This window comes from Maniola hyperantus, chromosome 13 (assembly GCF_902806685.2).
Source record: "Maniola hyperantus chromosome 13, iAphHyp1.2, whole genome shotgun sequence".
NCBI classification, from domain to species: Eukaryota; Metazoa; Arthropoda; class Insecta; order Lepidoptera; family Nymphalidae; genus Maniola; species Maniola hyperantus.
This window is the reverse complement of record NC_048548.1, coordinates 9,822,620-9,843,857: the sequence shown is the minus strand read 5'-3', so window position 1 is coordinate 9,843,857 and position 21,238 is coordinate 9,822,620. Positions and strand designations below refer to the sequence as shown.

Here is a 21,238-nt window from a genome sequence, read left to right as displayed (position 1 = left end):
ACATAAGAGGTAAGACTAAATGCATGTAACTGAAAAGTACCTAGGCACCTAGTTCAAGTTGCAGTTTCATCACTTTAGGTTGTGTTAATTTTTTAGTCTACATGTCCATTATATTTTTAATGCATAGGCAACATACTAATAGAGTAAGAAACATCTAAATACTCGTATGTCGCACTTCTAAATCGTCATCTTTCAGGATGGTAAGGACGATTGTCCTAAAAACAATTTTTTAAATGAATTATATTGAATTCACAAACTTAGTAAATTTTTTTTAATTTCCTAACTTCAAGCTCAGTACTTAGATAATAATATGACTCCATTTTTAAAATATATGTAAAGAAAATACTTTCCTATTTTCTTAGTCATTCAGGACTGTCATTTGTCAGCGAGTTGTATTATTAATCTGTGTTTTGAAGGGACGAGGATTTTGACAAGATGGGAGGTTAGAATTTTGGATAACGTGAAAAGATTAAATAATAAAAAGAATCAAAATTTATTAATAAGGATAACAGCTTAACTAATTAAAGTATAAACTTTAATGTCGTTTCTTGTAAAGTAATTTGGATCAGCTTATTAAAACGATAATGTGTTGCTCTGAAATACAAGATTTATTTTATTACTTTTTATAGTTTTCTACACACTTATACTTAACATCACAATAACACACACCTGAAATACAAGAAACGACATTAAAGTTTATACTTTAATTAGTTAAGCTGTTATCCTTATTAATAAATTTTGATTCTTTTTATTATTTAATCTTTTCACGTTATCCAAAATTCTAACCTCCCATCTTGTCAAAATCCTCGTCCCTTCAAAACACAGATTAATAATACAACTCGCTGACAAATGACAGTCCTGAATGACTAAGAAAATAGGAAAGTATTTTCTTTACATATAAATTAGGATTCGAACTCGCAGAGTTTGATTAAAGATGCCTAAAGTCTCACAACAATGTTTATTTACAGAAAATTCCACTCAAGAGGTCACGGGTTGAGTGTCAACATGCTCAGCTTGACTGGAGAGACCCAAACTAGGAAGCTCATAGAAAAGTACCAGCAACTACAGTCTGAAGGGGTCGCCGAAGAAGACTCACTTCAGAAGTCCGTTGAAGCGGTAGGAAGCGCGCGACAAACTACAGAAGCTACCAAAATGACCCCGAAGAATCCAGATTCAGTCACAGCTAAAGTACTTGCGGAAGCTGACCTTAAAAACATATTTAAAGAATAGGTTAATATATGCAATAGATTGAATTTATGTTTGTAACTATAGTGTTAAGTAGATTTATTATATTGATTTTAACGTCAATCGCGTTTTTATCCATTCATTTTAGGTGCTCTACTTAGGTATCCCATAGAGAACTTTTACGGTAGCGTGAGCTTCCGTTCTTAACTGTACCTACCTATAGTCCTTGTCTACACTCCACACTTACCATCAGACAAGAAATTACAAAAAAATAACAGTCATCGAATTAATAAAAAGCTTGAACGTATTTATTGGTAAATAAATACTACATAAATAAACCTAGATACTACTAATCACTCAATAGGTCAGTTATCTTGGACAGCGAGGAAATTATGAGACATCTCACCAGGCAACTTAAACAGGTACCTACCTATTGGTATAACTGTGAGTCATGTCATTTTTCAGTGAAATACCACCATGTACTGTGGAACCACATATTAGTAATCATATTATCTTATCTCAAACAGATAAGGGGCCCGTACTCAAAAACACACCTATAGTTGTTGCGTCGTGCATAGCGAATTCTATTTAGTTCATAATAATTATTGCCCTTATTATTAATTTCGGTGTTTATGTGATTCCAAAATGGGACTAAAGAAGCCAGTTTTGTTCTACTTCGCAGTTGTGTTAGGTGAGTAAAAGATTTACGCTACTTTTGCAGCCTACGTAGTTACCACTACGTAGGAGTAGGCAGGTACATAATATCTTATTAGGTATGATCCATTGTCTGACCTATTGAAATATTGAGCTAAGACACCTAGTCTAGTCCTTGGTTGACGATATAACATAAAAAAGCTGTCCATTTTCAGTTATCCTGAGCACCCTTACACATGAAGTCGAAGCGAGACGCAGAATTCTTCGAGGAAGGCGTGTGATGACACGCACTTATTATCGTAAGTTTATTTCTTTCAAATGTAGTGAATGTTGTGAATAATTTGAAGATATTAACATATCTTGGTCTGGATTTTCAAAAAACTATCATTTCATCAACAAGATTTTCGGAAGCCGTGCCGTGCGATTTAGCGTTCCGGTGCGATGCCGTGTAGAAACGAAAGGTAATAAAAACTGCCATACTCCTCCCAGGTTAGCCCGCTTCCTTCTTAGACTGCATGACACTTACCACCAGGTGAGATAGCAGTCAAGGGCTAACTTGTATCGGAAAAAAATATCATCGAAATCGGTTCAGCATAAATCTGAAATTATACTCCTGTATCTGTTTCACAATGGCGTGTTTGCCATTGTCCCCTTCAATAAGCTTAGTTAAGCGAAACTCTTGTATTAGAAAGGTACAAAATGTAAGTCTCGGCACTCGCTCGGCAGCAGCGTCTATCCTCTATCAAGAGGATAATAAATATGTACACCTAATCACTACGTGTACTCTACTTCTACTGTACGGGCTCGCAATCTCTTTCTTTGGTCACATATCTAGACGCGACGATGCTCCATTAAACGTCTAGTACGTAGGAAGAGTAGAGGGCACCAGAGCACATGGTAGATCACCCATGAGATGGACAGACCAAGTGAGGGTTACGATTGACGTCCCCTTACACGAGTGCACAAGGAACTTAGGAAGGCAGCCACAGAGAGGAATAGAGATGACTAGTTAAGCATGCTACGACATAACAATGCAGTGACGACCACGACCGCTCTGCCAAGCACGTATCGACAGAGAAGTCCAATGTGTGAAATTGAACCAAGGTTTCTGTATTTCATTCCACCTCCCGCCGGGCTATCTATATTTAAGTTGTTTAGCCAACCTGCCAATGTGGCTAATTCCGTCGTACACCATCTCTAAACTAAACTAAAATGGCACGTCTAAATCTATTGCTATCCCTTTCATAATTTTGCCTGCGGAAAAGGATAGCACTAGATTTAGACCTGTTAATTTAGTTTAGTTTAGAGATTGTGTACAAGAGAATTGGCCCCATTGTTTGTATAATGTCTTTGGCTAATGTCGATTAAATTTCCAGGTGGGAACGCGGTACCAGCTTGGGCAATAAGTTTGATGGCGGGCATAGGAATGATCCTCATAGGAGGAGTGCTATACGTTGTAATGAGAAAAATCGTTCTATCCTCGGAAACTGGCACCCTGAATACTTACCAACCAGCCATGCAGCACGAAAACAGTGTCTAGTTGTGTAAAAAATATATTTATAAGAAATAGATGTAGTGTAGATAATAATATACATATTCGAAAATAATAATCGAAAACACTAACATTTTTTTCGTAAGGTTTTGAAATAGCTGATTACTTAATCAGTTAGTGTGAGATCTATAGAGCGCACTATGATTTGTTAAAACGAGACAGACCTATATCTCTCACATAAATCTGTCTTGTTTTAACTCAATCTTAAGTCTGAGTAAAGTCAAAGTGCGCTCTAAAGATCTCTACCTCGTCTAGACTCAGATCAAAGAATTTCTAAGTACTACTTCGTAGTACAACTCAGATATACCATGAATAGGACGCAACTGGACGCAACATTGTCAAATTGGGTGGAACAGAGTATAGAAAATACTCTAGGTGTGGAACCCTTGAGCTTATTCTTTTCTGTGGATGATCTACCTCAATATAAACAGTTGTAGCACAATATAACAAGTTCAGTGCTTGCCATAGTTCATGGAAATCATACTATGCCTTCTAATTTTATTTTTTAACTTATCGTCGCTGTACATGAAAATTCTGTTGTGGAAGATTTACAAGTTTTCAGGAGACTATCAAACTTAATTTTTTTAGATCAAAATGACAGCTAAAAAAGTTAACTTTTGAACTAGCACATACACTACAGAACGGGTTTCTGTATGCACACGCGTCTTTTAAAACTGAACAAAATAACATCAAAAACGTTCTGAAAAATTCAAAAAAATTGCATAGCGCATTTTGCATGCGCAGCGACGTTATGAACTTTAAATAACATATTTTATTGTATTTTATTCAAACTATTTTTAAATTATGGATGTAAGACATTTTTAAAATAAACTAAAAATTAAAATTTCAAGATAAAATTTATCTTTATTGTGTTACTCTGTTAATACAGATGTGCTGGTATACATAATATACTTACATACTTCATTCACAAAACATGTCACATTTTTCGATTTTATTATGGTATTTAATTAATATTGTAAAATTTGTTGGAGATGACGGGGGATAGTTTAGAACTCTCTGCGATGATACTTGTCAGGGTCGAAGTAGGAGGTGACGACGACGCGATTACTGAACTTCCTGCCCGTGAGTGTCTGTTGCGCTTTCTGACAATCTGCGATACTGTTGAATTCTACGAACACCTGCAAATAAGAATGGGATTAATACAATCTATATTAATAAAAAAGTCAAGTACGAGTCGTACTCGCACACGAATGGTTCCGTAATCCGTACATTGCATAAGAAATATCAAATAACATTTATTATTATATTTTGTGATGTCATCACAAATTCACAATTTTCGGATTTTCCCTTTGTGCCATAAGACTTCTACCTGCTTTTTATGATTGTAGGTCAACGGGAAGTACCCTATAGGTTATGATTCCCTTGACGGGTCTTGACAGACAGACAATGAAGTAATCCTATAAGGGTTCCTTTTTTCTCTGGATACACAATCCTAAAAAACAAAAACTAACTGGCTGACAACAATGCTACAGGCTTAGTCGATTTTGAGAAATTCCAACAAGATATAATTTAAGAAGTTTATTTTCGTATCAGAAATTATATTTTTGTGCAAATTTTCCATCACATCTGCCATGTTGCATTTATCATGACGTCACAATAAAGCTCGCGAATCGCAATGACTGTTAAATTCATACCACTTTAATCAGGTAGTACAAAATAAAATAATACACACTTTTCCACATCCAGGTACTTCAACACCTTCGATCGGCCGCGGAATTTCTATACTTCGCACACAACCATATTTGTTACATTCCTCTCTGTAAAAGAAAATACAGAATTTTAATTTAAAAAAAAAAATTGCAAATCGGTCCAGAAACCACAAATAAAAAAAGGTACATACATTTAAAAAAAAACGCTGAATTGAGAACCACCTCCTTTTTGGAAGTTGGTTAGTAATAGTCTAAATATATAAGACGAAAAGGTGAAATTGACCGACTGATCTATCAACACACAGCTCAAACTACTGGACGAATCGGGCTGGGCATGCAGATATGATTTTATGACGTAGACATCTATCTACTAAGAAAGGATTTTTAAAAAATTCAACTCATAAGAGGGTAAAATAGGGGTTTAAAATTTGTGTAGATCATGCGGAAGTCGCGAGCATAGCCCGCGCCCGCCACCTGCAGTGTCACTGGCGCCGCGCCTGTCCTCGTACTCCTCCTCGGGCGGCGTCGGGCGTCACCATGTTGAGCGGGTACAGCACCTCCGTGGCCAGCCTCGCGCCCGCCAGCTGCAGCATCAACTGCAGTCATTGCTGGTCGTCTCTTGCGTCAAAATAATGCTCTCACTTGATGTCCTCGAGGATATCCTCATACTCCTCTTCGTCACGCAGCTCGTCGGGCGTCACCATGTTGAGCAGGCACAGCACCTCCGTGGCCGGGCCCGCGCCCGCCAGCGTCAGCCCTGCCACCTGCAGAGTCACCGGCGCCGCGCCCGTCATTGCTGCCAATCAAAATAAACATCCATTAATTAAACTGAATAAAATCACGCAAATCGGCCCAGAAATTGGTGAAGATCCTTTAAATAAACTATGTTAAAAAAATCACGTATATATTGGTCCAAATCTCGCAGAAATCGTTGTATCAATGACGCCCAAACTTCAGGAATGCTCTGAAGTAGTGACGAATAGCGTCGCATTAGCATTAAACAAGTGTCAGCTGAAAGGTGACAAGTGGCGTAGTTAAGGGCTCTGTGTATTGTACCAACGCAGAGAAACGTTTGGTGACAATTGACGTGATACAGAAACCTAAGGATCTACACAGCCCCATCTCCACACTGCTCATTATCCTTAACCTATTGCATTAGGTAGGCAATCCACGCGAAGTCGCAGGTATCATATTATACTAAATAAATCATTATTTTTCTCAATTATAATTATTTATTAATTTTGTTGTTGTTTGATATTATACAATGAATACAAATTTTCTGTGCTTCTTGCTTAAATAAAATTAGTGATGTTGCAAGATCAGGAGCTGGCTTTAATTTAGTCAGACAGGAACTTAATAAGTCATTAAATTGTAATATACAAGATTGGCTCTATAAGCCCAGCTGTGGGATCTTGTGGATGGTTTTTCTTTGTAAGCTGTATATACTATTGACTCTAAGCAATACAGAAAGATAATATATTTTATTACCTATACTCATGAATACAATATACAAATGAGATATATATTTATTGCAACTTTATTCTATATACTCTGAATACTCTACTCATAACTAGGTGTTGTAATAGACAATGAGAACTTACCTAGTGTTGAGTTCTTTGCTCCGATGCTTGCACGCTGTACAATGAGCTTTTTGTCTCCCAGCTGCATACCATTCAAACCCGCAATAGCCTACAAAGTGTACTTGTTAAAATATCAGCTGTTTGTTTTTCCTTCCTTTAAAAAAAAGATGTCAAATGATATTAGATATGTACCTGATCAGTCATCGATATATCGACATATTCAGCAAAAGCATAGCCCTTGCTCAGGCCTGTTGAGGATCTTCACCAAATTGAAGGCTCGCAGCTGGCCAAATGACATCAGCAGTTCCTTTACCTGCACAGCACCACATTTGTAACTTTTGAAGAAAACGCAATAATTTTCATATAAATATTTAAATAAAATACAATAATACAACATAATTAGTTTCTAATGTCACTCATATAAGTAGTAAGACATGTTACTGTTCCATTAAATTTGCTAAACAAGGACAGCAAATATGAATGTATTGAATCTGACCTGTGTCTAGCCGCATGTTATATCAGATGTGAACGGAGGAGACTTGCCTTGGTGTGCCGACGTCTCGTTCAAGTACAAGACGTATAGGTGACAATGAGAGACAACAGTGACACGCGGGCCGCGAATGTGCCAAATCTAAGCTAAGGAGGGGCAGAAAGCAAACTATCAGTGAGATGTTAATCAGTGCATAGAGCGTGAGGCGTTCACGCCCATCCCAGATAGGGGTACCTGAAAATTCCTGAAATGGATCAAAAAAATCGCGGCTCACTGCTGGCTCCTCCCGCCCTGTCAACTGTTGAATCTCGCCCTGAAATGGCAGAGGCTCCTAGGTCTAAGTATGGGAACTGACTAGACAGAGTCTGTGTTCAAAATCTGCTTTGACTTTAGATTTTACCCAAAGGTAACTATGAAAAAAATTTGCTAGAATTGTTATTGATCTTAAAATGTATAATATGGATAATAATTTGGGACTTAGTAAATCAAGTGCAACCAATTGTCACTTTATTTTATAAGTGCATTTGATACCGCAACATGGAATTCGACAAAACTTCACCAAAAATGTGTTAAATGTGGGCTTGGTACTGACCTGGAACACATAATGTTATATTATAATTGCCAAATTAACAAATGACTTCAACCTACATCAATACTTGGGAATGTGAATTGTTAAGATTTTACCAACAAACAAAATTTGATATCTATGACCAAGATGCAAATCATTACTATAAATATGTATGTAAACTCTTTACGATAAAACTCATGAGCTCAATTATTTTTTTGCATTATAGAGTTTTCGTTTTGTGTAGAGAATAAAAAAAGAAGAGAACATATTTCACTAATCAGTATAGTTCATAATTTCTAGTATTTGTTTATTAGGTAACATGAATTTTCTTATACTGGCCGTGTTTGTATTTTCAAAGTTGTTTACCATAATAATACATAGGTGCCAGTATATTAGGTAAATGAAATCAAACTTTCCTAAAGAAAATGCAATCTCAGAGTAATGGCAAACATGCAATTAACAAAAAACTAGCAGCTGTTTCTTAGAAATTCCTACATCTTAAAGAATAAATCAGTCTTTTGCAAACTGATAAAGACAATTATTATTGCTGATAATAAATATTTTTATGAATCTCTAAATATTAACATAATAGAGAATGGCTATTGTGTTATAAGGAGTGTAAAGTTTATCAATGTTTGGACTAAATGTAAACAACTAAATTTAGTTGGTTTAACTATGTGTCTGTTATAGGGAGATTTTTAAAGAGTTTACACTATAGTATTGTAAACAACGTTATTTTCACTACAATAGAATAGAAGATTGACTTTATTCATTATCTTATTAATAAAACAAGTTTAGTTTAAACTTTAAAGCAAATTAAGTTTTTTGTAAGACAAATAATCGATGATTTTTTTTGAGCATTTTTATGCCATTTTTTAATTGAATATTTATTACCATAATGGGCTTTCCTTACTGAAAAGTACAAATTAAATATTAATGTGTACTCCTCTTTAAGAAAATTATGCAAGTAATGTAATTTGATAACAATTTTATACAGGCCACAAACCAAATGCACTTACTTGATCCTCATTGAGATAATTAGGCAGACCTCCAATAAAGATTTTGTGAGGTGAATCTGGAACTACAGTACTGATAACACCAGCTAAAAATAAATGCAACTATTATTTTACATATTCTACATAAATACAATATATATTTCAGTGAAATAAACTTTTATGTGCATAAGGCATAGGAGCATAATATAAAAATATTGCTTAGAGTCTATGTAAATAGTAAATCTACAGAAAACTAGTACTGATTATTAGATAAACTGAAAACTTACCAGGGACATTAATTGATGGGTTTTCTGTCCCAGGCATCGGTTGGTAGTCGTGCGGACGTCGGATTTTCAAGCTCTGGCCCCTTGAAATTGATGCCATCAAATGCCATCGCTTGTGTGGTTTCATCGATTGACCTAAACTCTAGGAATGCAAAGTTTTTGTCCAAGTTAATCTGGCACGCTAGTACTGGGTTGCCAGCAGCTTGGGCCAAGCCCGAAAGATGCATCTGTTGATTGAAGAACTCCATGGTTTCCTCTTCTGTGACACCGAAAGGTATATTGCCCACAATACAATCGACGTGCTTGTCGAGTGATGGTTGAACCCACGACCGGCACGGCGGCTTGTGGCGTATCAGCTACTATTTAGCCGGAATCTGTCCCGCCGCTTGCATGGCTTATATTGCAGCGGAGTAATGTGTTCGAAACCCGGTGGCGGCACATCCCAGTACAGGGAAGGCTTGCGTCGACGGGAATCTCTTCGATGGAGATCTAGATTTACTCCTTTTCTTTTCTCTTCTCGGCGTTCTCTTGATCTTGAACGCGAACGACGTCGTTCACCTCTTGATCGCGATCGGCGGCGGCGATCTACGGCATGTCAGCAGTTGTTACAGTACGGATAGTGTGAGAATTTAGGAACTACGGATTGAATTACAACAGATTCACTTACCTTTATCTTCACCCATTATATAAAAACAAAATTGCGTCAATTTACTAGTCAAATGCGTTTTGCAAAACTCCTCAGGAAATTATAGTTACCGTAATTTCAACACACGCAAAATGGCGTCGAACCACAGATCAATAACATATTGCGTCGACCTGTGGCGTCGTACGACGACAGTGGCGGCAAAGAGTATATAGGTAATCACTACATTTTAGTGGCGGCAGTGCCGCCATATTAGAGATAACAACCCCCTAAAGTACCTAATATGGTGCACCCCTCAGAATAAGGACTGTTAGAAGTAGCCCTATTGTGACACTTACTGTTAGAGCGAGATAGCTAAAGCATTTAAGCTCTTGTTAGAACGTGACAAATGCTTAGCCTTGTCCTTATCACCGTGGCCCGCTTTTTTTGTTGCCAAAATGTATTTGTACGTAAGTATTTATATTTTTATCGGTGATTGATTCTCTTAAAGTTAGTGGCAAGTTGTTTATGAGCCTTGGTACTAGATATTGGGTCGTCCGTTCACCGTAAAAGTTTTTCGCGCCTATCGTGTTAATTTTTTGGCAGTTGCTTTCCTTCTGTGCTTTCCTTGTTAATTTCGTGCTTGTATATAAGTCATTGTTAAAAGCCATGAAGTTTTCAATAAGCAGCCGTAATTTTACTTTTTGTTGGATGGAAGAACGTGACACTGGGGCCGATTCTCTAGTACACAATCTCTAAACTAAACTAAATTACAGGTCTAAATCTAGTGCTTTCCTTTTCCGCAAGCAACATTATGAAAGGGATAGCAATAGATTTAGACGTGATATTTTAGTTTAGTTTAGAGATTGTGTACAAAGGAATTAGCCACATTGCTTGTATAATTGTGAATCGTCGTTTTAATATTTTAGTTTAATTTCATAGCATTTCTAGTTTTTCTATTTGTTCAATATATGTTTTGAACGTGCGGCCATAGCTGCTGAGACCGTATAAAATTATGCGTTCCTCTCCTAAAGCTTATACATTTGTAGCTTTATTGGTATGGTTTTTTTTTTACTAGATTAATTTTAGCTAATATTCGCGCAATTTGCCACAAACGTTATTTATATGAGGTCTCCAATTGAGTCGGTTATCTATTGTTAGGCCTAGGTATGGATGTTGGGTAACTTGTTCGATGGGAAATGCAGTTACACTTCTTAAAGGCTCCGTGAAGGCAATAATGCTGTGGCTGTCAGTTTTAGTGGACTAGCAGTGGTGGTTAAAGTGCAGTTAGTTGCAAATCTGGACATATCTGTGGTGCCACCAACGCTGCGGCAACCAAGCAAGCATCAGCCAGGCATCAGCAAAGACCACAGAGTATTGTGTAACTAAGGACGTACTTACAGTCCGACAAGCGTAGATAGAGTAATAAAGATCGATACAAGAACGTTTGCTTTCTCATTCACACTTAAAAGAGAGCACAGAAAGTTACTACTAATGTGATAAACAGAGACGCAGCTAACCTATTTTTCGTCCCTTATCGTGTAACTGGTTTTTTTTCAAGAATGCAACTTTTTACAAGGAATGCAACTTTTATTGCAAAACAAACTTTGAGAATTTGTGTCGTAAATGTAAATCTCATTAGTTATTTACTTGTTTTCACATAAAAACGTTTAATCAAATATTGTTGATCGGTTAATACAATATTGACTACTAAACAATGGTAATAATTTCGTGTTATTCATCGTTACATCGTGTTATCGCTATCTCATACGCGGTTACATCAGTACTTCAATCTACCTTTATTACTCTATCTACACCGACAAGGCTCTCTTGGCACTTGAATGACATTGACAGGGGGGAGCTGTTGAAGAGAAAGGCTTAAGAATACCTATTCAACAGAGAGGAAAGGGACCTGAGAAGGGGACACTAAAGCCCACAAAGCAAAAGAAGAAGAAGAAAGGGGACACTTTAACGGCAATGTTAGTTCCGATTTTCGCCACGCGCCAAGATAGCCTTGGCGCACTGTATTTAAATAGGTAGGTAGGAACCACCAGTGGACCGGAACCGTAGTGATTCTGATTGTCAAATTGTGACTTTGACGTTAATAATTTTGAAATTGACTACTCCAATTGTCATCATTAATTGTTATTTGTTCATCAATTTAAAAATCAAGTTTTTAATAATGAAAAAGTGAAAGTTTTCCGGCGTTGAATCACGAATTTTATTTGATACAATATTGAATGGAGTAAACGAAATGGCTTCAGATGCGCCACGAGTCGACAAGAAGCAAGACTGGTAGTGTTTTATACAATAATAAAATAATGGTAGGTGCTTAAAAAATTGTTTTGCTCCAGCATTTCTTACAATATCAATATCGTCATTTTCTCTCGTTTTACAAATGTTTAAATTACTGAAGAAGTAGATACCATCAACATTGTTACTGAATTAATATTATAAAAATATTGGATTAGTTAGTGTAATATAATATTCCGATTCTCACACAAACTAATGACTCACAAATAATTTCTTTGACTATTTGTTAGTAACCTGCTGGTTTTTATTTAATTTAATATTTAATCCATACTAATATTATAAATGCGAAAGTGTGTCTGTCTGTCTGCCTGCTAGCCTTTCACGGCCCATCCGTCAACCCATTTTGACGAATTTGATACAGAGATAGCTTGCATCCCGGGGAAGGACATAGGCTACTTTTTATCCTGGAAATCAAGAGTTCCCACGGGATTCTTAAAAAACCTAATTCCACGCGGACGAAGTCCCGGGCATTATCTAGTATTCTAGCTTAGCTTAGCTTTTTAAATATATTCATAAATAAATAAATTTAATTTTTTTAAACATTAAATTTATTTTATCAAAGTAGGTACATATTTGTATTTGTGATATAGTTTTAAAACTACTAAGTAAGAAACTTAACTTTCTAATTTCAGGATCCAGTTCAAGGTAATGGAACCCTAAGACAGAGGAGAGAGAGAGACATAACAAAAAGTACAAATATCAACAAAAATGAATCAAAAGTCAAACCAGTCACAAAAACAACAAACGGAAAAGTTATTGGACTGGTTTTCGTATCATTACTCTTAGATCTTCTAGCATTCACCATGATACTGCCACTATTACCTTCATTATTGGACTATTACGATAAACAAGAAGGAAAATCTAATACATTATATACTTCATTGCTTCATGCAGTGCAGAGTTTTCAGAAACTGACAGGGGCACCGGACCGTTTTGCATCTGTTCTATTTGGTGGTGCTCTAGGTTCTATGTATAGTTTCCTACAATTCCTCACCAGCCCTATAGTTGGGAGTCTTTCAGATGCCTATGGAAGAAAACCTATGCTGCTAATTGTTTAGTAAGTATTTTGTGTGCTACAAATATAATGCTTTAATTGGATTAGCTTGAGTACCTATTATTCCCACAAGTCTTATTTAATTAGCTCTATGAAGTCAACTGAAAGTTTGGCTTTTATAATACAATCAATAAATACACCCCTAAAATATGGTTCACAAGTAAAATTTGTAATATATCTGGTATAAATAGCATAGTGCAGCATTGATGTTCTTATCAAGTACTTTAAGATAATTTGGAGGCGAGAGATAAAATAGTTTTATCTCCCCTGACTATTTGTGTTCTTCATGAATTCCTTTTGTGACATTTATTTTACCCATACTTTGAATTGGGTTTTATTGAACAACTAGCTTATGCTCCCGACTTCGTCCGCATGGACTAAACAAATTTCAAACCCGTATTTTACCCCCTTAGAGGTTGAATTTTCAAAAGTCTTTTCAAGATAGATCAATCAGTCAGTCAGTCAGTCACCTTTTCCTTTTATATATTTAGACTAGTGATTCATTAGGTTTATAGACATTTTTTTCTCAAAAAGAACAAAAGTTTACTTACAACAGAACAATTTTTAATATAAATATAGAAGAGAACATCATCTAAGATAGGGTAACTTTATACAATAATAAATAACAATAAAAAACATATTATATTCTAAGTTTTAAGACTATAAGTGTTAGATTTCATTATTATAACATAAGAAGCCCATGTATTCAAGTAGAAGTATACAAAAAACTCAGTAAAAACAAGTTGAATGTGAACTTTTCCTGTAATTCAGTACTCAATTATATAGTTTCAATTGATACGGCTAACATAGATAGGGTCATAATTCAGTAATTATTTGCTGTAAAAGATTACATATAACCTGTTTTCTGCATGTTAATTTTCTTGTGTAGCAAAGAATTCCAATATCCTGTTATATTTTGATAATGTTGTTAATTAGAACGGCTGATACTAATAGGTATACATACCTACTAAAAAAAGATTTTCATTTTCATTTTTTTCATTTTACTATCCATACTAATAATATAAATGAGAAATTGTGTTTATCTTTATGTCATCACTGCTCATCTGCTTAATCAATATAAAAACTATCCTCAAAAACCAAAGAGTCTATGGTAAAAAAAAACCTAACCCACACGGACGAAGTCGTATAACAGTACTTAATGCCTTAACTTCTAGGTAAACCTATCCTTTGCATCCTGAAGATGGGGATTGGATACTTTTATCCCAGGAAATCAAAAGGATCCCACAGGGTTTTTAAAAAACTTTGAATTTACGTTTTTAAAACCCTGCTGACAAATTCTTGAGTAAACATTTTATAAAAATTTAATATACCTACCAGACTTTTGTAATTAGTAACCTGTGAATCTATTGACAATAAAGTATAAAAGTGACAAGAACTGCATGCTTCTGTTTGTTCAAATGTTTTAAATTAAAGTAAATAAATGAACGAAGGACATGTTTATTTAACTGGGTATTTAAAAATGTATAATATACTTAAACTATTGTTAATAAAACATATCTTTCAGAAATAATATAATAGTTATATTATATATCTATAGTTTCTGACATCATCTTAGCATCTACACTATGTCTGAAACTATGTTATATACTACAACTTTATTTTTACGGCATAGCTCAACGGGTTGCGAAGCTGAAGTGGCAATGATAGTCTGAAAAATCGATAGACGTTGGAATCTCAAGGTGCTAGAATAGCGACCTCGAAAGTGTAACGTTGGAAGATCCCCCACTAGGTGGACATACCTATGACATCGAACGAGTCGCAGAGAGCCGCTGGATTCAGACGGCGTAAGACCGTGGCGTGTGGAAGTCTCATCTATCGGTTTGATAATGATCACGATGAGGAACTTTATTTTTAAAAATCTCATTTTTTGCCTAGTTTGGCATAGCATTATCTCACGGACTATGGAGCTGTGCAAGCACATTCAGCTTATTTGTTCTGGCGAGGTTTATTGGGGGTTTGAGCAAAGCAAATGTGAGCCTGAGCATGGCTGTAGTCACTGATGCATCCGATGAAAAAACACGGGCTAGAGGCATGGTAAGAATTATTTTAATTAAGTAAAGTAGAAAAGCTTCCTACCAAAGCTAAGATTTGACAAAGAAGCTATTCTCAAAAGAATAGCTTTTGTCTCATGCGATGCTTTGTGGTAGGATTTAAAATTAATTCTTGCTACGAATCCTTAGTACATACTTACGAGTAGTAGAAGTCAACCTAGAACTCATGATAGTCTGATTTCCTTCAGAACTCATATGAAAACAATGCAATTTGAGTAAATTCAAACAAATACAGCTCATGTTGTTTGTGTAAAACCTTATCGAGAAATCATAAAAAATAGTGGCGATTAGTTCTTTATCCGAGCGAGATAGCAATACCTTTGTGAGTGTGGGACTGAGGTAAAGAAAAGTATGCACTTAAGGCTGGTAAGGGGTAATTTTCTATTTCTTCAAAATAGTCTTTTACACCACTTTTAATTTATTGTGTACAATTATTTCAGGCACTAGTAGGCTTAGCATTCTCCATCGGTTTCATAGTGGGCCCGCTAGCCGGCGCGTGGTTCGCGATAAGCACAGATGTATCTTCCGGCCTGTGGGGCGAAAGGCCCGCGATGTACGCACTGTCTCTCTCACTCGCCAATATTGCTCTTGTTACGTTCTTTATACCTGAAACGCTGTCTAAGGTGTGTACACTTTTTCTATTATTCAGTTACCACTACACTACTTGTAAGTCTATTCAAAACTTTCTACTTCGTCCTAGAAATTTCCCGGCACTTTTATTTACACTAGTACTTATTAAATTCTTGTTAAATAGGATGAAGTTGCAAGCGTCTTAAAATTGCAGACAGAGATAGCAGTATTAATGTAATACAGTTACGGTACAGTACAGTGACGCAAAAGAATTGTTTCATGAAAACGAGAAAAACTTGGTCCTTCCAACTAGTCCAACCACATTTGGCCTGCAATTGGCAGCAAGCCCAATTGCCTGTCATATAAGGGTGTTAACTGTACTTTTATTAGAATTTTTGAAAAGAGCAACCGCTGAGTTTCTTAATTTTTCTCAGTAGGAAAGGCATTCAGAACGATGGTAGATTGACTTGGCCATTCTAACGCACTTTATGAAAGTTTAGCTGAATAAAAACCTTTTCTGTTCTATTCCATGCTATCGCCAAAAGGTTCTAGTATTCTTGGTGATACTAATCTCAGCTAAGGTTCTTTCTTTCTTGCTAGGCTTCTTTTCTGTACTTAGACGTGGTCGTCCGTTGAAAGTGATTCTGCTAAGGTTACAAAATAATACGAACCAGTGGTAGATGCATCCGACTATTCGAAAGTACTTGTAAAAGTTTATTCGAATAAAAAAGATTTTTATTTATTTATTTATTTAATGAAATTTGTATTTCTCCTCTTTACAGGATAAAAGAGCGCCACTCTCTCTGTCTCTCTCCAAAGCAGTAGACTTCGTATCTCCGTGGCATTTATTAAACTTCACTGCCGTTAAAAACTTGTCAAATCACCAGAACAAAGTATTATCTAAGTTGGGACTGATTTACTTCATTTATCTATTTATTTACTCCGGCCTGGAGTTCACCATTACATTCCTGACGCATCACACTTTCCAGTACACCGCGATGCAGCAGGGGAAAATGTTCTTAGTCATAGGTACGTATGATATTGTTTTGGGGGAATGTTCCTAGTCTACGTACCGTACGAAGACTAGGAACATTTCCTAGTCTAGTCTAGTGTCGGGTACTGTACGTAGTTACGTACTACATACAGTTCCCGACAGGAAATAATTCACATCGGACTTTAGAAATGAAATGAAATGAAAATGAAATGAAAATCTTTTTTATTCGTATAAACTTTTACAAGTGCTTACGAATAGTCGGATGCATCTACCACTGGTTCGGAATGCCTTTCCTGCCGAGAAGAACCAGCAAGAAACTCGGGCGGTTGCTCTTTTCAAATATTTGATATAGATACAAGATTATGCCATGTATAAAATAGTATTTGCAGTCTTGTGCGTTGCTGGAACGAGCTGCAGGTCAAATCCACGCTCTTTTATCATTTAGATAATCTTCAATTGTGTAATATGCTTTTTTCAGGAGCATATTTTTAATAGATTTTTAAACTTGTGCAAAGGTAAGTCCAAAACAGTTTGCGGGATTTTATTATAAAAGGTAATACCCACAAATGACTTTTGGACTTTCCTGAGGCGGAAGGCAGGAGCTGCAAGTTTGTCTCTGTTTCTAGTTAGCCTATTGTGTAGATCACCAATTTCTTGTAACTAAGAATATTTTGTCTTACAAAAATTATGTTATTATAAATATATTGAGAGGCTACAGTAAGGATATCTATTTCCTTAAATTTCTCTCGAAGGGAATCGCGTGGTTTAGAAGGATATAATGGTTTCGCAGGGCATTGTCTCTGTCGAAACGTCACATAGGTATGAGTGACAGAGACGACGCTCTACGAAGCCGAAATCTCATTCTAAAGTTTGATGTGCAATATTTCCTGCCGGTTCCTGTATGCCTGTTTTTCTTAAGATATTAGCTTAAAGATACGTCATATTTGGGAAATTCGCAGGAATACGCTAATCACTTTTGCTCTCATGGCAAATTAAAAAAAAAGCTTGTGCTAGCATTGCAAATTATTACTACTCAAGGTATTTTATTATTTTTGTACCATTAACAAATAAAAATTTGTACTTCAAAGAGGTAAATTAATCTTAAAATGAGTAAATCCACGCGGGCGAAGTCGCTAGGATCATCGTCATCTAGTTAATCCATCCATTATAATAAATACGAAAGTGTGTTGTCTGTCTGTCTGCTAGCTTATGTCACGCTCACGGCCCATCCGGTAAACCGATTTTGATAAAAGGTACAGAGATAGCTTGCATCGCAGGGAAGGACATATAGGCTACTTTTTGTGCCGGAAAGTCAAAGCGTTTCCACGGGCTTTTAAAAAACGGAAACTTACGTGAAGTCGCGGGCTTCATCTAGTAACTAATAACTGTCAAATTCTTGTAGGTGCTATAATGGCGGTGTTACAAGGCGGCGCCGCGCGAAGGCTCGGGTCAAAAGGCGCGGAGCGAGCCGCTAGGATAGCTTTGATCCTAACTCCACCGTCCTTTGTATGCGTGGCGTTTGCTGCCACACCGAAACCGCCGCTGTTTACACCGCTATTCTGGCTGTGGGCAGGCCTCGTATTGTTTGCTTTATGTAAGTAAAAACGTTTTTAATTTTTTATTTATAGTTTATTAGATAGATATATTATATTAGGCACGGCGCCACTACACAAATGATGAAAATTTATGTTGACCATTTCACACATTCCAACATTTTTACTGATGGAATTGTAGGTTTTTGTTAATCTGGATATGGCGAAAAATTGTTCGAGGTTAGGTCTGGCCATGGGTTGGTGTAATTACGTAATAGAGAGAGTGCTATACTAACTTCTTTCCGCGGATAGGGTATAGCATTTTTGACAAACTTTGAAAGGTGTAACAGTACGTATTGTTGGTGTACTTACAGCGACGGCGTTCGCGGTGTCGTGCATGACGGCGATGGCGGCTGCGCAGGCGCCGAGCGAGGCGCGCGGTGCCGTGCTGGGCACGCTGCGCTCGCTGGGCGCGCTGGCCCGCGCCGCCGGACCGTTGCTCGCCTCCACCAGTAAGTGTGACCACAGCGTAAATACAGTGAGCCGACGCCCTTGATACATATATGCGGGCGAGGCGGCTTTACTGCTGTAGCTCCCAGAGCATCATCATCATGATCAAGCCATCGCCGGCTCTCTACAGGGATTGTACACCACGCTGGCCAAGTGCTGATTGGCAGACTTCACACACCTTTGAGTTTACTATGGAGAACTCTCAGGCATGCAGGTTTCCTCACGATGTTTTCCTTCACCGTTAAAGTGATATTTAATTGCTTACACACACTTCGAAAAGTCAGAGGTGCGTGCCCAGGATCGAACCCTCGACCTCCCGAATCGTCACGGCTTTTTTACGGCTAAAACGGAACCATAATACAATTCAAAAGATATTTATTATTTATTTATTTATTTTACACTTTATTGCACACAACACAAAGTAAACATTGAAAAAACACAATACAGGATCTTAATCTAATAGCTGTAGCATGTAAAGGCGGCCTTATCGCTAAAGCGATCTCTTCCAGGCAACCTTTGACGAAAGGAATATATTTTAAATACTAGCTTATGTCCACGACTTTGTCCGCGTGGACTACACAAATACCTGTTTTTCCTGATTAGGGATTGAATTTTCACACATCTGTAATGTAAAACAGTTGTTTTGCTTTACGTTGACGTGTGACGTTATTTATAAAGCAGTTGTTAACTTTAAACGTTTTTATTTTCAGTGTACTGGTGTTCAGGCGCCGCCACTACTTACACAATCGGATCCATCGTTCTAGTGTTGCCAGCTGTGATGTTACTTCGACTGAAAACGTGAACAAATCATTTGTATTCTTCCACATAACCATCCAAGCAATATTATACATAATATATTAGATTGTAAGGTAAATTATTATTATTTATTGTACTTATACATTTTTTACACACATTTCAGTTTTACAGTTTTATATTTTGTCTCGAATAATATTACAGTATTAAATGGTATTATATTAATATTTGTTTATTTTATTTCTTCCTACCTCCTAAATAGTACTTAATATGATTATGTGGATATAAAAATATTTCCACATATTTAGTCAATTAGTCAATTAAGTACTCTATGAATTCCAACAAAATTCCGAAAAAAATTAAGTTTTGGTTTACCCTTTGACTCGTCCAAGAGTTAACCCCATCCAAATAAACCTACAATAGGGCCCACATAGGGCCTCTTTTTTTCCCTTTTGACTCCGTTGCCATGGTAACCTGTCGTTTCACAACAAATACATTGTCATCGTTGTAAACATTTTATTGTGCTCGATGTTGTAAAAAGGTTGTAAACAATAAAACAATTATTGCTTTTTACAAAAAATGCCTTTATTTAGTAATAAATTTTCACCAAAAACGATCCCTGTTAGAAGACAAGATACCTCAGTGTTGAAAAACGAGTTCGGCAGCGAGTTTGCAGCAAGAGAGTTGTCAATAGACGTTCCACCACTTAAGTTGAAATTGGGAGATTTTGAACTATCTTTTGAGGAAGGCCAATGGATACCAGGTAGGTATTTTTTATTGATTAGCTCATTTACCGGTACCTGCATTTCGGTTGCACACAACTTTAGTGTAAACATACCAGGTCAAAATATTGATATCTTTTTTACTATGTATGCTGCTTAAACTAATATTAAGTACCATTTGGTGGACTGCACGCATTTTTGAACCCAGTTAGCCTATGGACCAATCATCTCAATTGCCTATCCTAATAAAATCATCTAATAATTATCTAATTCTTAATAATCTCAATCGTCCTATTGCCGACTTACTTTTGAGAATGGGTCCTCCTTCAAAATGAGAAAGTTTAAGGCCATTGTCCACCTCGCTGACCAAGTGAAAAAGACATGTAGGTTTCCTAACAATGGCTTTTTAACCATTAAAGCAAGTGATATTTAATGCTTAAAAAGTTAAAACCCACATAGCTTCAATAATTGACTAATAATGGGTTCAAATTCTACTTTTTAACTCCTCAGCATCAGGTAGAGCTGGCGTATCGCATAAAGAAAACATGCGCCTCAAAAAGGAGTTGGAACAGCTCGAAGAAGAAAATAATATGTTGAGGCTGAAGTTCGAAATACTGCTCGATATGATGACGGACAAGACTGTGGAAGCGGAACAGGAGCTGCAGCGAGCGCAGAGTACGGGCTCTTTGAAGACGAAAAGTAAAAAACAAAAATGGTAACTGCAGTTTAGGTGCCGTCATATTATGTCTGGTGGGCTTCGGCCGTGGCTAATACGGTATTTGACAATTTGAAATCAGTGACTTTTTATCAAACCTCAAAACGCGCGCTTAGTATGCGAGTTTCTGTGAAATACTGGAATGTGACGTCGCAACCATAATGACGTACTTTTTTAGTTTAATCGATAATTTAAAATGGTTATTACACTTAAAACTAACAAAGGACGTGGATTTTACTTATTTTGGAACATCCTCTATTTAATATTCACTGAGAAATAATTTATTTTTGATATAGTCAAATACCCAATTACCACCCTACTGGCAAAGCGATTTAGCGGTCGGCGGGGTGATTACGTATCTCGCGACAGGCGTAAATCTCGCGATCATTGCTGTCAAACGTCC

At 36.6% G+C, this 21,238-nt stretch overlaps 5 protein-coding genes across 7 annotated transcripts in view; 4 read left to right on the top strand and 1 right to left on the bottom strand.

The window, feature by feature from the left end:
• The window catches only part of LOC117987718 (small ribosomal subunit protein mS23-like), a 35,386-nt gene that overhangs the window by 7,053 nt on the left and 7,095 nt on the right, over positions 1-21,238 (top strand). The window contains exon 3 of one of the 2 annotated variants that reach the window (XM_069502611.1): positions 969-1,230. In XM_069502611.1, the coding sequence (XP_069358712.1) occupies positions 969-1,230 (262 nt within the window). Of the gene's footprint in view, positions 1-968; positions 1,309-21,238 lie in introns of those variants that run through there. The other variant, XM_034974759.2, reaches the window with a different exon arrangement.
• On the top strand, positions 1,636-4,232 carry hoka. The gene is made up of 3 exons (XM_034974760.2): positions 1,636-1,876; positions 2,055-2,138; positions 3,216-4,232. The coding sequence occupies exons 1-3, from the start codon at positions 1,831-1,833 to the stop codon at positions 3,377-3,379; spliced, it is 294 nt and encodes a 97-aa protein (XP_034830651.1). The 5' UTR covers positions 1,636-1,830; the 3' UTR covers positions 3,380-4,232.
• On the bottom strand, positions 4,230-9,676 carry LOC117987713 (splicing factor U2AF 50 kDa subunit-like). Its single transcript, XM_034974753.2, is given in 15 exon segments — positions 4,230-4,530; positions 5,085-5,169; positions 5,704-5,857; positions 6,663-6,750; positions 6,834-6,900; positions 6,902-6,954; positions 8,719-8,801; positions 8,982-9,060; positions 9,062-9,265; positions 9,267-9,343; positions 9,346-9,372; positions 9,375-9,450; positions 9,452-9,499; positions 9,502-9,563; positions 9,646-9,676. Coding segments are annotated over 15 exon segments (1,251 nt in total). The 5' UTR covers positions 9,662-9,676; the 3' UTR covers positions 4,230-4,398.
• On the top strand, positions 12,843-19,625 carry rtet (major facilitator superfamily domain-containing protein rtet). Of its 2 annotated transcripts, XM_069502596.1 has the most exons (7): positions 12,843-12,981; positions 14,874-15,022; positions 15,480-15,662; positions 16,392-16,638; positions 18,006-18,197; positions 18,510-18,647; positions 19,356-19,625. In XM_069502596.1, the coding sequence occupies exons 2-7, from the start codon at positions 14,972-14,974 to the stop codon at positions 19,445-19,447; spliced, it is 903 nt and encodes a 300-aa protein (XP_069358697.1). In that variant the 5' UTR covers positions 12,843-12,981; positions 14,874-14,971; the 3' UTR covers positions 19,448-19,625. The 2 variants fall into 2 exon arrangements, with proteins under 2 accessions (XP_069358697.1, XP_069358698.1); XM_069502597.1 differs by lacking the exon at positions 12,843-12,981 and having other exon boundaries at positions 14,797-15,022.
• Positions 19,973-20,940, top strand: Cby (beta catenin antagonist chibby). The gene is made up of 2 exons (XM_069502624.1): positions 19,973-20,161; positions 20,631-20,940. Exons 1-2 carry the CDS (start codon positions 19,978-19,980, stop codon positions 20,837-20,839), a joined length of 393 nt encoding a protein of 130 aa, XP_069358725.1. The 5' UTR covers positions 19,973-19,977; the 3' UTR covers positions 20,840-20,940.